Raw genomic sequence first — 18,239 nt, 5'->3', positions numbered from 1 at the left:
TGTTGGAAAATTGGTGGATTAAGATAATGCAAAAATTCTGTTACAAATACTTAAGAATTTTGGATAAAACATAGCAAAAAATTATTCCAAATATAGTCTGAATTTACAAGAAAGAAAGGGAAAGCAATGCATCCAAAATTATCCAAAATTAAAGAAAGAAAAAACAAATCTGAAAGTAGTTGCCTCTGAGGAACAGAAAGCAAGAGTTAGGATGGATAGTACAGAACACCTTTGTTTCTGACTATAAGTCTTGTAGAACTTTTGATTCTTTAAGATATGTGTGTATGTGTGTGTGTGTATATACATACATATATATATATATATATATATATATATATATATATATATAACACACACTATACATGCTAATAAAAAATACAATCTGGGAATAAATCTAACAAAAGATATACATATAGCTATCATTATTATTATTTGTCATGCTGGAGACTGAACCCATGGCCTTGTGCCTTGTAAGCATGCATTCTACTATCACTGAACTACATTCCCAGCCCTAATTCACCCTTCCTCTCTCCCTCCCTCCCTCCCTTCCTTCCTTCCTTTGTGGAACTGGGAATCAACCCCAAGCTTTATGCATTTTAGACAAGTGCTCTACCACTGAACTACACCTCAGCGCAAGATTTTTAAGAAGTAAATTCTAAAACATTACTGACAGATATTAAAGAAGACTGAAATAAATGGAGATATACACTACATATATGGCTTTAGGAAGACTCAGTATTAAAGGTGCCAGTCTGCCCTCAATTTATGCATAGATTTAATGCAACTCTGGTGAAAATTCCAAAAGTTCTGTGTAGAACTTTCTTTTTTTTTTAATATTTATTTTTTAGTTTTTCGGCAGACACAACATCTTTTTTTGTATGTGGTGCTGAGGATCGAACCCGGGCCGCACACATGCCAGGCGACTGCGCTACAGCTTGAGCCACATCCCCAGCCCAAGAACTTTCAAGTTCTATAAAATATATAAAATATATAAATGTGATCCTTAATATTTTTAAGTATTTTTTAAAGTATTTTTAGTATTTTCAAGTTGTTTGTTCTATAAAAGAACAAAGTATAGATAAGATACCTCCTTAAGAAGAACAATGAGATATGTGAAGGACTCTACCAATATTAAGAATTATTATAAAAATGAGAGTAAATGACTATGGTGTTAGTGTAGAGAAAGACAAATAGCTCAGTGGAACAAAATAGAGTCCCCAAACATACAAATATATACTAGATGTATCCAGGACATCACAGATCAATGGAGGGAATGAATGAACTATTCAGTATAGAGTACAAGACTAACAGACTATTAATAAATAAAACACAAAATAAAATTGTATGTCTATTTTATGATACACACAAAAAATCAATTCTAATTTCGGAGGAAGACCTCACCTTTACCTTTGAAAAATTTAGGAAAACCAGTTTCAGACAAAAATTAGAAAAAGATTATATTCAAATCCCATACAAAGTTATTATTAAAAAAATAACGATGAAGTTTGGAATAACATTCCTAGAGACAATGAAAATACATGAGAAAAACAATCCCATAAAACAGATAAAATCTAGAGACTAATATTTCAAAATAACCTAAAGTAAAAAAACAAAATAAAGCATAAAACCATAACATAAATATGAATTAGAAAAATTAGAAGTAAGGGGCTGTGGTTGTGGCTCAGTGGTGGAGGGCTCGCCTCACGTTTGGGGTCCTGGGTTTGAACCTCAGCACCACATCAAAACAATATATAAGTTGGGCTGGGGATGTGGCTCAAGTGGTAGCGCGCTTGCCTGGCATGCATGCGGCCTGGGTTCGATCCTCAGCACCACATACAAACAAAGATGTTGTGTCTGCCGAAAACTAAAAAATAAATATTGAAAATTCTCTCTCTCTCTATCTCTCTTTAAAAAATATATATATAAGTAAAAAATAAAAAATTGTGTACATCTATAGTTAAATTTTTTTAAAAAAAGAAAAGTTAGAAGTGAGGAGAATTAGAAATAAAAGAAATCACTTCAGAAATAAGTAAAAGTAGGAAGAATACAAGGGCAAATAAAACAATCCACAATGCCTTTGGGGAAATGGAATGTAAAAAGGAATACAATCCTAAAATTAAAAAAAGAAACATAAAAAGGGTTTGAGGCAAAGTAACAAAAAGAGAGATGTAACCTCAGATGGTCAAATGACTTGGGAGACAAGAAACAGAGACTGTTGGCAACAATCACTAACAGCTGCTCACATCACAAAATGAAAGGCAACCACCTCAATTATGTGCCTCCAGATGGAAAACCACACCACCACCTATGAAGCAGTCTTGCCAAAAAAACTCAAACCTAAATTTACACAAGCCTCCGGGTCCAACTACCAATTACAGAAAATATACAGAGATAAACACTTATTAAATAATATCACTGGAAAACTGTACAAGACAAAAAGACCCAGTATGGGGGGAGGGGGGGCTGGGGTTGTGGCTCAGTGGTAGAGCGCTTTCCTCGCATGCGTGAGGCCCTGGGTTCGATCCTCAGCATCACATAAAAATAAATAAATAAAAGTGAAGATATATATAAAAAAAATTTTAAAAAGACCCAGTTTCTTTAACAAATACATTATAAAGGAAAAAAGAGTAAGAAGAAAGGAAAATCCATGAGTTAAGAGGCTTAAGAGACATTTCAACCAATTATAATGGGTAGTCCTTTTCACTTCTTGAGTTAACATTAAACAACATGTTTATATTTATAAAGCAACTGGAAACTCAAACACTGATTGGGTATTTCATGATACCAAAGAATTATTATTTATTTGTTTTTTAATCTTTTGGATGTGATAATTTTTTTAAAGCCCTCATGTTAGCAATATATTCTGAAAAATATACAGATAAGATAAAATAATATGGGGCTGGGATTGTGGCTCAGCGGCAGAGCACTTGCCTAGCACGTGTGAGGCCCGGAGTTCGATCCTTAGCACCACATAAAAATAAATAAAATAAAGATATTGTGTCCAACTACAACTAAAAAATAAATATTAAAAAAAGATAAAATAATATGATGTCTGGGATTTGCTTCAAAAAAACATGGGAGGGGGGCTGGGTTATAGCTTGGGGGTACAGTGTTTACCTAGTATGCATGAGGTCCTGAGTTTAATCCCTGACACCACAAAAAAAAAAAAAAAAAAAAAAAAAAGGAAAGCAAATTGGGTGGGATAAGATTTGCTTATAAGGCTGGATGACAAATACATGGGCAATGTTCTGTTTACATTTAAAATTTCCCATAATAAAAAGTTAAAGCAAGAGGGCTGGGGATGTGGTTCAAGTGGTAGCACCCTCGCCTAGCATGCGTGAGGCACCGGGTTTGAATCTCAGCACCACATAAGAACAAAATAAAGATATTGTGTCGACCTAAAACTAAAAAAAAAAAATGTTAAAAAAAAAAGTTAAAGCAGGAACTATAACTGGTTTACAACTGGTTTATTATTATGATTTGACTATAAATACATATATCCTAAATTAATGAGTTCATATATGAAACACTATAATGAAGAAAATATGAAATCCAAGAATATCTGTTATCAATTCCAGTTGTAAGAATGGAGCTCACTCACCCAGGGCCTGGGAGAATGAATGAACCAATAATCTCTCTTGATAAGTCAGGGAAAAGTTTGGACAGCTGAAATAAAAAGTGAGAACCAATAAATCAGTAAAATTGTGGTGTTAAGATACAGCAAAATGAAGCAGAAAATAGTGCCAGAAAAATAATCCAAATGAGATATATCCTTTAGTTGAAAAAATGTTAGCAAACATGGTATCCAGCTTCAATATCCTGTAAGTAAATATGAGGGGGGTTTCTATATATGAGTAGGACTGCACTACATTTAGAAAATGCAATGTAAAAAAAGAAGATTATAAATTAAAATGTATTTTAGCTGGGTGTAGTAATGCATGCCTGTAATCCCAGTGACTTGGGAGGCTAAGGAAGGCAGACTATAAGTTTGATGTTAGCCTTGGAAACATCTCAAAAAAAGATAAAAAAAAAAAGGGCTGCAAATGTAGCTCAGTAGTACAGCACCCTGGATTCAATCCTAAGTACCATCAAAAAAAAAACCAAAACAAAACAAAACAAAAAAAACAAAAAAAAAAACTTAAAAAGCCAAATAAAGTGAATATATCACTCTGGTCTTTCTCTAAGACAATAAAGAAACTAAACAGGATAACCTCACATTAATATTTGGGGAATTCAGGAAGTAGATAAAGATAATAAGCCCTAAACTTATGTTACCTAAAATCATACTGAAAACAGACCAAAAGAGCCTCCAAATGTTTAGGAAGCTCTTTTATGGGCAAAGGGAAAGAGAACTCAATGGGTTCAAAGGGCTGTTTCTTTTAAACCATGGCACAGCTTGTGGGTACAACTTTCTCTTTTAGAGAGACATCTGACATCCTCAGCAAATTGCCTTCTGAAGCTGTCTCAATTTTCTTCAACTTTTTTGTGCCTTTCTACTCCCTTCCTAAAAGTTTACATTGATCCCAACCAGACAGTTCTGAGTTTGGGATTAGCTTGGGTTTTACTTTGTTCTTGACAGGTATTTGGTAATCTCCACAGGTTAACTCTGTTGCCTTCTATTCCAGGTTGGAAGGCAAGGTGATGTGAAGCCAGGATTTCAGCAGCCCTATGATAGGTAAAACCAAGTAAAGGGAGCAAGAGTTGCTGACCAAAGTCATAGATTAGAAAAAGGCCCGGGCTGGGGATGTGGCTCAAGCGGTAAGCGCGCTCGCCTGGCATGCGTGCGGCCCGGGTTGGATCCTCAGCACCACATACCAACAAAGATGTTGTGTCCGCCGAGAACTAAAAAATAAATATTAAAAATTCTCTCTCTCTCCTCTTTCACTCTCTCTTAAAAAAAAAAAAAAAAAGAAAAGAAAAAGGCCCAGATTATTTATAAGGATGCTGTATAAATGATGTGGAAGCAAAGAAAAAAAGGGAGGAAAATAAATGAGACTGGATACAAGAACTTAGATATTAGGTACAAGCGAAAACGGAAGGAGTAAATGATCAAAGTTTTAAGAAGAGCTGAGTGCAGCAGTGCATGCCTGTAAGCATAATGACTCAGGAAGCTGAGGCAGGAGGATTATAAATTCAAGGCAAGCCTCACAGCTTAATAAAATACATAGTAACTTAGTGAGATTGTGTCCCCCCCCCAAAAAAAAAAGACTGGGCTGGGGATGTAGCTCAGTGGTAAAGCACCCCCTGGGTTCAATGCCCAGTATCAAAACATAAATAAATAAATAAGTTTTAAGAAGGCAACAACTTCAAGAATAAAATGTCTTTTTGGTAGTTCTTCTATTAATAGTTGCTGCTTATCACTTTCCCAGTCAAGAGCTAGAGGAACTCATTTGCATGGAATTCCCAGGATCTCTAATTCCAGGTTAGAGGAAAAATAAAATTTCTAAGATTTAGGGATTAGGGAGCAAAGAGAGTTTATACCTTCATCCATAACTTCTAGATAGTAGCTAAAATAGCTGCTGGGAAGATCACTAAAAATCCTAAACTCTTTGCCAATCAAAACAAGATACAACTTTGTACCCATTAAGATGACAACTTTTATTTTTAAAAAAAGAGAGAGAGACAAATAACAAGCATTGGAAGGATGGTAGTGAAATTGGAATCCATATGCACTACTGGTAAGAATAAAAAATTATGTATCTGTATGCAAAATAATACACATTGTTCCTACACACACACACACACACACACACACACACACACACACAATTACCTACATAACCTAGCAATTCCATTTCTGGGTATATAACTAAGAGAACTTTCTGAAAGCAGAATCTCAAAGAGATATTTGAACACCCATGTTCAGAGCAGAATTATTCACAATAGCCAAAAACAGGGAAGCATCCCAATGTCCCCTGATGGATATATGGATAAGCAAAATGTGGCATACCCATACAATGGAATATTATACAGTCTTTAAAAAGGAAGAAAAATCTGTAATATTCTACAATATGAATGAACCTTGAGGATGTTATACTAAATAAAATAAACTAGTCACAAAAAGAAAAATACTGTATAATTTCCACTTGCATGAGGTAGAAAAATCAGAAATCATAAAAACATTAAGTAGCATGGTAGCTGCCAGGACTGGGAGGGAATGTTTAATGAATATACTTTCAGTTTTATAAGACTGAAGTTATTGAGATGGATGGTGATAATAGTTGTGTAATATTATGAATGTATTCAATTCCACTATAATGTACATTTTAAAATAATTAAAATGGGGCTGGGGATGTGGCTCAAGCGGTAGCGCGCTCGCCTGGCATGCGTGCGGCCCGGGTTTGATCCTCAGTACCACATACAAACAAAGTGTCCGCCGATAACTAAAAAAATAAATATTAAAATTCTCTCTCTCTCTTTAAAAAAAATAATAATAATTAAAATGGTAAATTTTGTTATGTATACTTACCACAATTTTTTTAAATTGAAAAAAAAAAATCCTAAGTTCCTTAGTAAACCTGCATCAATTCTTGTGAAAGAATAGAATCCTCTTCTTATTATCCTAAGGAAGCTCCCCATTCTTCCCTAAACAAATAAGCAGCTACACTCCAGAAATCTTGACTCTAACAGTATTGGAAATTTTCTCTTTAATCAGAAACACCAAAACTCAGTTGGATGGAAACATAAAAATGCAAAAAGAGAGGTTAAAAATTTGAGTGGAAATGCCTATATGAATTGCACTGGAGGTTCTGACCAGGGCAATAGGGGGGAAAATATTAATTAAAAAGGAAAACATACTACTCATTTTATCTGAAGAAAAAGGATGATGCATGCAGAAAATCCTAAGAGAATCTATATTATAACAGAGTCACAAGATACATAGTCAAAATAAAAAAAAAAAATAAATAAATAGAATCACATTCTATATACAAGCAACAAACAATTGAAAGATGGAATTTTAAAAATACCAGTTACAATATCACTAAAAGCATTTACCTAAAATAAATTTGTGACTCGGGCACAATGTGCACACCTATAATCCCAGTAACCTGGGAGGCTGATGCAGGATGTTCTCAAATTTGAGGCCACACTCAGCAACTTAGTGAAACCCTATCTCAAATAAAAAAGAAAAAGGTCTAGGGATGTAACTCAGTGATAGAACATATTGGGTTCATTCCCCAGTAATGCAATAAACAAACAAAAATTTACTAGGACGTGTTCAAATTCTCCACACATTGTACAATGAAAAAAAGTAAAAGAAACTTAAATATACACACACAATATTGAAAGACTGGAAGATTCACAACATCAAATCTCTCCACATTAATCTATAGGTTCAATATACTTCCAATCAAAATCTAAGAAGGCTTCTTCTTTTTTTAATTCCTAATTTTTTTTTTAGCTGTAGATATACACAACACCATTATTTTATTTATTTTTATGTGGTGCTGAGGATCAAACCCAGTCCCCCCACACATGCCAGGCAAGTATTCCACCACTGGGCCATAACACATGCCCCAAGAATGATTCTTTACAGAAAATAATTCTAAAATTTACATGGAAATCCAAAGGAATTAAGCCAAAATAATATTTTTTTAAAAAGTTCATAGATTTATACTACCTGATTTTATGACATACTGTAAAGTTAAAATAATCAAGACAGTAGTACTGAAAAGAAGATAGACAAATAATCAATGGAACAAAACAGAGGACAGAAACAGACTGCACATAAATGGTTAACTGATTTTCAACTAAGACACCAATGTAATTCAATGAAGAAAAGCAAAGTCTTTTAAACAAATGGTGTTGATGCAACTGAATATCCTTGTGGAATATTATCCCTACCTCAGGATCACTTAAAAATTAAATCAAGACAGGTCATATATCTAAATGTAAAAGCCAAATTTACAACATTTTTAGAAGTAAAGTAAAAGAATATCTCCACAAACTTCAGATAGACAAGGATTTCTTGGGACACAAAGAGCAATAATTTCCGGGTATTGTGGCACGTGCCACAATAATCCTAGTGACTGGGGAGGCTGAGGCAGAAGTATTGCAAGGTTGAGACTAGCCTCAGCAACTTACTGAGATCCTGTCAAAGTAAAAATAGAAGGGGCTCGGTGGGTGTAGCTCAGTGGTAGAGCATCCTAAGGTTCAATCCCCAGTACAAAATGATAATAGTCACTAAAGAAAAATAATCACTAAAGAAAAAAATCAGAAATAACTGGGTACAGTGGCACATGCCTATAATTTAGCAGCTTGGGAGGCTGAGGCAGGAGGATTACAAATTCAAAGCAAGCCTCAGCAACTTAGGCCCTAAGTAACTTAGTGAGTGAGACTCTTTCTCAAAATAAAACATAAAAAGGGCTGGGGATGTGGCTTGGTGGTAAAATGCCTCTGAGTTCAATCCCTAGTACCAAAAAAAGAGGAGGAAAATCAGTAATTTGGATTTCATCAACATTTGATCATCTAAAGAAACCAGTAATAAAGAGATAAGACAAGCCATAAGGGGCTGGGGATGTGGCTCAAGCGGTAGAGCGCTATCTGGCATGCCTGCGGCCCAGTTCTATCCTCAGCACCACATACAAAGATGTTGTGTCTGCCGAAAACTAAAAAATAAATATTAAAAAAAAAAATCTCTCTCTCTCTCCCCCTCCCTCTCTCTTTTTAATAAAAAAAAAAAAAAGACAAGCCATAAAATAAGAGAAAATACAACACATCTGACAGAAGACTTTCAACTAGAATATATAAAGAAGTATCTTAGTATTTGTGCATTTTGCTCTGGTTAAGCTATTCTCCAATAAAAGGGTGGGTGCATATACATATCTGCATTAATTTTTTGTTCTTTAGTACAAAGGTAGGTTAAAAAATTAACACATCTGTTTGTAGTCATCAGCAATTGCAGGAGAAAATCTTGCTTTGGTTCTCTCAATTCAAAATATATAACAATATCACAAAAGCTGAAATTTTTCTAAAGGACATCAATTTTAGAACAATTCCATAATTCTCAGCTTATAGAATATAAACCACTGGGGACACTGTTCTCCTATGCATGTACTCTTGTTAGTTTCTTAATCAGAAGAGACTAAAGCTTTAAATATCACATGAGAGATCTATAGAATTTTAAAAATTTTCCTCCTGCTTCTTTCTGGTCAATTTCCTACCTACAGAGTCAACTGTTGCTCTGATTTTTATTGCCATATATTAATTTTGCATTTCATGAACTGAATATAAATAGAAACTTTTGAAGTACATTTGAAATATATGTCCTTTTTTGCAGTGCTAAGGTTGAACCCAGGGCCTTTTGCATACCAGGCAAGTGTTCTACCATCAAGCCACAACCCTCAGCCTTCTCCTCAATGTCTGCCCTGAAGTACCACGGATTAAATGATAGCAAATGTTTTACTCTCACATGGTAGATAAACGCTTTACCACTGAACTACACTTCCAGTCCCTTTTTTTTTTTTTAGTACCAGAATTGAACCCAAGGATACTTAACCACTGAACCACATCCATAACCCTTTTAATATTCTATGTAGAGACAGGGTTTCACCGAGTTGCTTAGGGCTTTGCTAAGTTGCTGAGGCTGGCTTTGAACTTGTGATCCTCCTGCCTCAGCCTCCCAAGCCGTTGGGATTATGGGCATGAGCCACTGCGTCTGGCATCTCCAGTCCTTTTAAAATTTTATTTTGAGACACGGTCTCAGTAAATTGCCCAGGCTAACCTTAAACTTGTAATCCCCCTGCCTAAGTCTCCTGAATAGCCAAGAATTAAAGGTGTGTGTCTCCATGCCTACGTCTATTTTTTTTTAATAAAGATGTATTACTACTTGAAAAGCACAGACTGTGACAATTAAATGTCTAAATCAAAACAAAGAGCAGTTGAAGAATATATAGGCAACAAAGTATGTGATGTAAGACCATATTTTTTTAAAAAATTATAATAAACTGTAATAACTGGAAAAATCAGATATTATTTATTTTCAATAAACAGTAAAAGAAATAATTTTTCACCTTAAGTTTTGGATATATGTAGCGAAGAGAATCTGCAGTTCCCATGTCAGCTTCATCAGGAATGCACACAATATCTGGCTTCATTTTCATCTTGAATTCTGCACATAAAACCTTTTGGACATCCCTGGTTGTAACCACAATGACTTCTATAGCATGAAAGAAAAAAGAAGGAAAAATGCAAAAACTCATTCATTCATCTAGATATCAGTTTCACTACTTCAATTGGCTATGGTCTGTTTCTAGGTGTAATAATAACTAATATTACTGAACCTTTTCAGTGTGTCTTACATGAATTCTTTCAATTAATTCTTACAACAATCTCACTTTTAAAATGAAGAAATCTGCCAGAAGTTTTTGGCACACACTTGTAATCCCACCTACTTGGGAGGCTGAGATGAGGGATCACAAGTTTGAAGCTAGGCTGGGCAACTTAGACTGTCTCAACACAAAATTTTTTTAAAAAAGGGGAGGGGATTGCTGGAAATGTAGCTCTGTATCAGAGTGTATGTTTAGAATACATAAGGTCCTAGGGTCAATCCTCAGTCTCTCTCTCACACACACACACACACACACACACACAAAAGAGGAACCATGGACTGAAAGACTTTAAGTGACTTTACTTAGGATGCAATGGAATGAAGATCAAATTCAGGTCTAGGGGGCTGGGGATATAGCTCAGTTGGTAGAGTGCCCGCCTTCCACGAACAAGGCCCTGGGTTCAATCCCCAGCACCACAAAAAAAAAACAGCAACAATAACAAAAAACCCCTCAGGTCTGACCAGGCTTGGTAGCACATGCCTCTAATCCCAGCAGCTGGGGAGGCTGAGGCAGGAAGATTGCAAGTTCAAAGCCAGTCTCAGCAAATTAGTGAGGCCCTAAGTAGCTTAGTGAGACTCTGTTCCTAAATAAAATACAAAAATAGGCTGGAAATGTGGCTCAGCAGTTAAGTGCCCCTGGAGTCACTCCCCAGTACCCCCCCACAAAAAAAAAAACAACCCTTAGGTCTGTATGATTCATACCTACATTAATATACTGTACACCACTTTTTGTGGATGTAAAGAATTCACAAGACCATTCAACAAAACATATAAATGTAATCTTAAATCTTCATTCAGTACAAATAGTTACCCCAACTTCCTTCCAGGTAGCCATTACTGCTGCACTGAGGATTAAATGAATCTAATAAGAATCATTTTCACACAACAGATATATTCACCTTATCCATTTATCTATCAAACAATGACAGAAAATCGGGGTTTTTTTCATGGATCTTTGGTGAGATAATGTTACTGATATCTGGCGGTCTGATTTTGGCATCTCTTCAATAACTTCCACATGTTCCATGATAGTGCTCCAGATCACAATCATCCCTCCCTTTCACTGGAATCACTGTTTTCTATTTTTTCTTCCTCTTTTTTCTTTAAAATCATTTAACCTTCCTTCCTTCTTTCTTCCTCTCCTCAATTTAGTCACTCACTCTTTTATCCAACAAATACTAATATATTTAACATATAAAGGACAAATAAGCATTGAGAATTCAGAAAAGAACTTAACATGGTTTCTATCCTCAAGAAACACGGAGGGCTGGGGTATAGCTCAGTGGTAAAGTGCTTGCCTAGCATGAGTGTGGCCCTGGGTTCAATTTTCAGCACCACATAAAAACAAAATAAATAAAATAAAGGTTAAGGACTGGAGTTGTGGCTCAGAGAAAAAAGCGCTCACATACCAGGCGTGAGGCACTGAGTTCGATTCCCAGCATCACATAAAATTAAATAAATGTATCATCTCTACCTACAACTATGAAATAAATATTTAACAAATTAATAAATGAAGGTTAAATTCTTTAAAAGAATTTTTTTTTAACATGGACCTGGTCACAGTGGTACACCCTGTAACCCAGCTACTAGAAAAGTTGAGGCAGGAGGATTACATGTTCAAGGCCACCCTTGGCAACTCAGAGAGACCATTTTAAAATAGAAAAATAAGCCAGGCACAGTGGCGCATGCCTGTAATCCCAGCAGCGCAGGAGGATGCCAAGTTCAAATCCAGCTTCAGCAAAAGCAAGACACTAAGCAACTCAGTGAGACCCTGTCACTAAATAAAACACAAAACAGGGCTGGGCATGTGGCTCAGTGGGTTGAGTGTTCCTCACTTCAGTCCCTGGTACCCCCCAAAAATAAAAATAAATAAATAGAAAAAAAGGGCTGGAGATGTAACTCAGTTCTACAATGTCCCTAAGAATCCCCAGTACCACAAAAAAAGAAAATAAACTGAATATGGGGAAATTAAACATGGAAATGATTACCTAAAGAAGACTCACTAGAAGAGATGGCCTTTGAGATAAGCCATGTATTCAACAAAAATTTCTTTAGTACAGCAGGGTGTGGTGTACACCTATAATCCCAGTGGGTCAGGAGGCTGAGGCAGGAGGTTGGCAAGTTCAAAGCCAGTCTCAGCAACTTAGTGAAGCCCTAAGTAACTAAGCAAGACCCTATCTCAAAATAAAAGATAAAAAGGACCAGGAATGTAGCTCAGTGGTAAAGTATCCCTGGGTTTACTCCCCAACAACAAAGTACATAAATAAATTAATAGTTTTTTTTTTTAGTACATACTATATTATGTGCAAAATGCTGAGAATACAAAGATGAATTAGAAACAGTATCTGTTCTTAGGAGAGATTACCAAGCCTCCCATACCATTAATTATAGTATAAAACAGTCCTTGAGAGGTGCCAAGATAAACAAAGAAAGATTAATGCTGTTAGGGATATTGAAGAGAAGGTAGCATTTCCAAAGGTTGGAAAGGAGATTTGAAGTACAGTAGATAAAGTGATGGATACTCCATTCATGCAAATATGGGACAGTCTACTAAATATATGGTCAAGATTCTTCTGTTTGGAGGGAGAAAAAAGCTAAGCAGGGCTACATTAACTTCCCTCTATAAAATAATTAACAATAAGAAAAGAATGATGCCAGGAATAGTGTCATGAGTCTGTAATCTTAGGAAAATAAGGCAGGAGGATCATGAGCTCAAGGCCAGAGGAGGCAACATAACAAGATCCCAACTTAAAAAATTGGGGGGCAGTGGATGGAGATGATGTACCTCAGTGGTACAGTGCTTGCCTAGCATGTGAAAGGCCCTGGTTTCAAACCCTACCACTGTGATATAAAGACAGAAAGACAGGCTTAGCTATTTAAAACTTAAGAATTCTGCATTCAGGAGGCACCTCCCCCATCAAATTGTAAGTGAGCCTCAATGAGAATTTTCTACATAGTAGACATTAAATATACCACAATAGGCCACACTGAAGTATGAACTAAAGGTATAGTAAAAGTAAAAAGTAAAAAGAGTTACAGATGGCAAATCTATAAAGGGTCTATAGGAAAGTACAATATTTTAAACTGGGCTAAAGTGTGTCACAATCACCACCTGTGAGACCAAGCTCTAAAAAGAAAATTGCTAAAACATATCTCTTAACACCAATGTCATTTAGACCAGTGCACAAAAATGCCTATGGGTCTGTGTCAGGAAGGCAACTCTCATAATGCAATGATCACTGGATCATGAGACTGGGCCCCAGAATTATGGCACCTAATTTGTTTTACCTAGCTGGTATTCTGATCTGTTCTACCTAACCATAGAACACTAAATTCAATGGGCCAAGGTTGAACATTATCTTTTTTTAAACCCGATGTCTTACATTCCTTTTCCTACTTAATAGCATTGCATCTATGATACCCAAGCAAAAGTAGAAAGAACTCTTCCCACTGGTCTTTAAAGTTCTAGAGGGCAGGGCCTAAGATGTTTTTTTCAATTCTGTACACCCATCCTTAATACATTACATGGCACACAATATATTCTATTGCTAAGGAAAGTACTGATAGTAAAGTACTTAGAGTCCTAATTAGCTCTTTCTGATAACCTTACAAGGTTCAGCTTGGATCACTGAGGAGATCAGCTCTATAACAACAACACTTAGCACTATCTTCTCAATCTTTTTTACATAGCAACAGAATACTTCTTTGTTCCTAATTTAAAAGTGGCCAGATTCCAGCAAACTTTAAGACTGAGTCTTCTCTAATCATCCTCCCTCACCCTCATAATGCTAACAAATCACTGAGACCAAACACTCCAAAGTTTTATAAGTGCAGATCACTGTCATTGCTCACCTTCAAATCCAACTCGCTCAAGCAGGTTCAATGGGTACCAAATTAAAGGTTTGTTCCCAACTGGAAGCAGAGGCTTGGGAATACTGGAAGTCAGGTCTGTCATCCGAGATCCCCCACCTACAGCCATCACTACTGCTTGAAATTCCATTTTTATAAACTGGAAAGAAACCACATGAAAAAAGAATGTAACAAAAATCAAAGTACACAAAATATTAATCCATTTTTCTTTAGGTTTACTGATACCCACTTATGTCAGATGTATCACTTCCAACTTTAATTACCACACAACTGCAAAATACACACATATCATCATCTTTATCATACTCTATGGTCAATACAGACACTCAGGTTTATCACTGGTAAAAGTGGGGAATATCTGAATGAAAAAAATATCTGGCTTGGCCCTTGAGTTATTCACAATTAAGACAGATTCAGTAAATTTTAATACACTACCAGTAGTGCCATGGCAGGGAGATAGCCAAGAAACAGTGTACACAGGATAAAGGGAACACCTGTCTTCCTAGAAAACACAGGAAGGTTATGCTCAAGTTGATTCTGGAGAAGTTTATTAAAATGTTTACTAAAATGATACTTTAATTCTTATTTCTTGAAAGCATTTTAAAAACTTGACAAGAATTAAAAACAGAAACACAGGCATGTTAGTTTGAAAGGTACAAAACTGAAGATTCCTCTAATAATTATCCATATGCTCTAGTATTCTCATTTTCCCTAATTATAACAGATATCACTCTAAACACAAATGTAGGTTTGTAGCTTTATTCTTTTTTTTTTTTTTTTTTTTTGTGGTACTGTGTATTGAACCGAGGGATATTCTAACACTCGGGAGCTACATCCCCAATCCTTTTTATGTTATTTTTGAGACAGGATCTCAATAAGTTGCTCAGGCTGGCCTCAAACTTGTGATCCTCCTGCCTCTGTCTTCCAGGTAGCTAGGATTACAGATGTGCACTAATGTGCCCAGCAAATATAGGCTTATATGTGAACCTAAAAATCCAATTACAGAAACAATCCAAATTGTTAACTCCTTTTTCAAAGTCAAGGTAATAAAAAAGCAATTTTACCTTGAAAAGAACCTCTTTACAGCAGCTACCACAGAACAGAGGCACAGGGAAAGGCCATAAATCCTGCTGATTTAAATTGAAAATTTTAAAAAAATATTTTTAGTTGTAGATGGACGCAATACCTTTATTTTATTTATTTATTTTTATGTGGTTCTGAAGATTGAACCCAGTGCCTCACATGTGGTAGGCAAGCACTCTACTACTGAGCTACAACCCAAGCTCCAAAAGTTTTCTCTTACAACAAATGATATAATCATGTGCAAAATGCAGTGTTCAGGGAAAAAAAATCCAAATTGACAAATAATGGTGCACCTTTACTATAATACTGTCCTGGGCTACATACATCAATACCTAAACCACAGCACTTAACACCAAGTATATCCAAGACACAAAGTGAAGGCTCACACACAAACTTGGAAGATACGATTATTTCCATTTCAATAAGCATTGCCTCACATTGGAATCTAACCTTCACTCTTGAATTATACAACTTCCATGGCATTTGATGTTATTATGAAAAAGGCACTAGACCCTAAGAGTCAAAAGACTGGAGTTTAAATTTTGGTTTTGCCACAATAGGTGGTGTGAAATTTAAAATTATCACCCACACCCTCAGTTCTTAGGAGAGCCTGAGGTTAAGTTAACAGATCCTAGAATTCCTAGATCAAAAAATCCTCCTGTCCCAGCAATTACAGTAGCTGGGTCTGAAGGCACACATCACCATGCCCAGGTACATGCTATTTTTGCTTTATAGGGTCCCTTTCTCCTGTGTCCAGTAATCAACTCCAAAGCTTGTAAGATTCAGCTCAAGAATCACCTTCCCACAAAGCCATTCCTAACCCTTCCCATGCCTCTGGCAGAAGTGATTCCTTTTCCCTATATGCTTCTACTCTACCATGTACAGATTATGTCAGCCTTTACAAGCCTTACTGCACGTGTGTGTTTAAAAGACTTTAAAATAGAGTGAGGTCCTTGGGCTGGGGTTGTGGCTCAGTGGTAGAGCGCTTGCCTCACATGTGTGAAGCACTGGGTTCAATTCTCAGCACCACATAAAAATAAACAAAGTTATTTTAAAAAATTATAGCACTTAAAAAAATAAGGAATTGTGCGTTGTCATCATTGTAGGGTACGGATGCCAGGTACGCAGTGTGTATGGAATGAGGATCCCCAACCTCACAACAGCCTCATGTAAGAGTCAAGCTCAAACATGTGCAGAGTGGCATTAGAATCCAAGTCACTGGGATCTAGGATTTCTACTCTCAAAGTCTCTGGCTGAAGAGTGGCACCGTGGGAAGTAAGAACAGTAATGAGCATAACTACCCATGTTAGCCAAGCAAATGTCTCAATGTCGCTGTCACGACGCTGTGTGCTGGGAATCAAGGCAATGATTCTTCTAGCCTCCCAAGCTTTAGAGGGAGTGTTCCCGGCTTCTCAGACGTGCCTCAGTGCACTCACTGCCTTCTCCGGTTGTATAGATAAGATAGACCATGGCATCCTAACTGAGCTCTGACTGAGGGCAGTATTTCACTGCTCTGCACCCAAACAACTAAAGATAGGCTGAATAAATGAAGGACTCAGGTGGAAAAAGTTCGGGCATGGTGTTCAGGGCGTCTGGTCCCAGGTCTGGTGTTCGCTCAGTGTGAACTCCCCCACCCCGAAATTCAGTTTCTGCATCTGCTGCTCGAAGTAGTTGGCTCGAATGCTCCCCAACCTCCCTTCTAGTTTGGACACTGGGCTCCGTGGCCGTGTGGAGCAAGGGACTCGCGCTAGGGACTTCAGGGCTCATTACCCCCGTCTGCCCTTTTGGTTCCATCTCGACCCAGCTCGGCGAGTCCCTGATGAAAGGGGGTTTCCAGCCCCCACCGCGAAGCTCACCCGGCTCAGCCAGCTCGTGCGCGGCCCCTCAGGACAGAAGCCACGGCTTTACCTCTGCTCCCAGCACGTCGCAACCGCTCCCAGAGCTCCCCACGCTGCCTCTGACTGACAGCCCAAAAGCGCAGGCGCGCAATGGTCGAGCAGATCGATGGGACGCTCTGGGCAGACCCACGCAGAAGAGACGAGCGCCGAGCAATAGATTAGGCCGGGAAAGGGCAAGCGGCGGGGGAAGAAAGGGGAGAAAAGAAAAGCGGGAGGGACCAGTGGAGATTGGGCTGCCCTAGAGTCTTCTATCCAGTACTAGAGGTGTAGGACTTCGTCAACGCTGCCCTTGCATCCATTCAGTAATCACCAGTGTCTACTGAATGCCCCTCCCAGAGCAGGATTCCAAGAACCCAGATGGAACAGGTGACAGCCTCTTTCCTCAACGAGTTTCCATTCTAGGACCTGGCTCGCACTGCTACTCTGAAAAGAGAGTTCATTGGATGCTGCAGTTTTTGGTTAGCCAGTGTGTGGGTGGGAGAGGGGGGCACCTAATTCCCTAAAGGGCAGGGATCCGCAGGACTTCTAAGTGTGAGATGGCTCTTTCCCACTCTCGCCAGATTTAGTCATCAAAATAGCGAGGGAGGGAGTCTGTGAAAGCCTCACTGAGAACGTGCCACTGAACAATAATTTAAAGAGAGTTGAATCAGGTAAGTGCAAAGGCCTGGAGACAGATTGCTTGTTCAAAAAACAGCAAGGAGTCCAATGAGGGGGGAGAGAGCATGGCTATAGAAGAGGTGAGAAAGGTAGTGGGAAGAAGGTGGAGAATCCAGATCCTTTGGGGATTGTGGGTTATTTTGAGGGTATTGAATTTTGCTGTGAGTTAGGAAGCTAACAGATTGTTGAGCAGAGAAATATGACAGGGTTTTAAAAGATAACTCTGGTGGTTGTATTGACAATAAACTCCTTGGAAGCTAGTAAGGAGACCACTTAAGGGGCTGCAGTTGACTGAGAGACATCAAAGGCCTAAGTCTAGAAACTTCCACAATTGTAAGAAATAATAATAAGATAATTGTTGAGGTGGTTTGTTAAGCTACAGTAGATAACCTGAATAATGG

The 18,239-nt window shown here is 37.5% G+C and overlaps 1 protein-coding gene across 2 annotated transcripts in view; it reads right to left on the bottom strand.

Annotated features, from left to right (window-relative positions):
- Positions 1–17,282, bottom strand: part of EIF2B3 (eukaryotic translation initiation factor 2B subunit gamma) — a 115,952-nt gene extending 98,670 nt beyond the window's left edge. Inside the window, exons 1-3 of one of the 2 annotated variants that reach the window (XM_081307507.1) lie at positions 17,192–17,282; positions 14,183–14,339; positions 10,014–10,159 (exon numbers count right to left, since the gene is read on the bottom strand). In XM_081307507.1, coding sequence (XP_081163633.1) covers positions 10,014–10,159; positions 14,183–14,330 — 294 coding nt within the window. In that variant the 5' untranslated portion in view covers positions 14,331–14,339; positions 17,192–17,282. Of the gene's footprint in view, positions 1–10,013; positions 10,160–14,182; positions 14,340–17,139 lie in introns of both variants that reach the window. The other variant, XM_081307506.1, reaches the window with a different exon arrangement.
- Positions 17,283–18,239: the final 957 nt, after the last annotated feature.

The sequence above is a fragment of the Spermophilus citellus genome, assembly GCF_964194105.1.
Source record: "Spermophilus citellus genome assembly, chromosome: 9".
In the NCBI taxonomy this organism is placed as follows: domain Eukaryota; kingdom Metazoa; phylum Chordata; class Mammalia; order Rodentia; family Sciuridae; genus Spermophilus; species Spermophilus citellus.
Note: the sequence above shows the minus strand (reverse complement) of the source record. Positions and strands in the feature narration are given on the sequence as shown.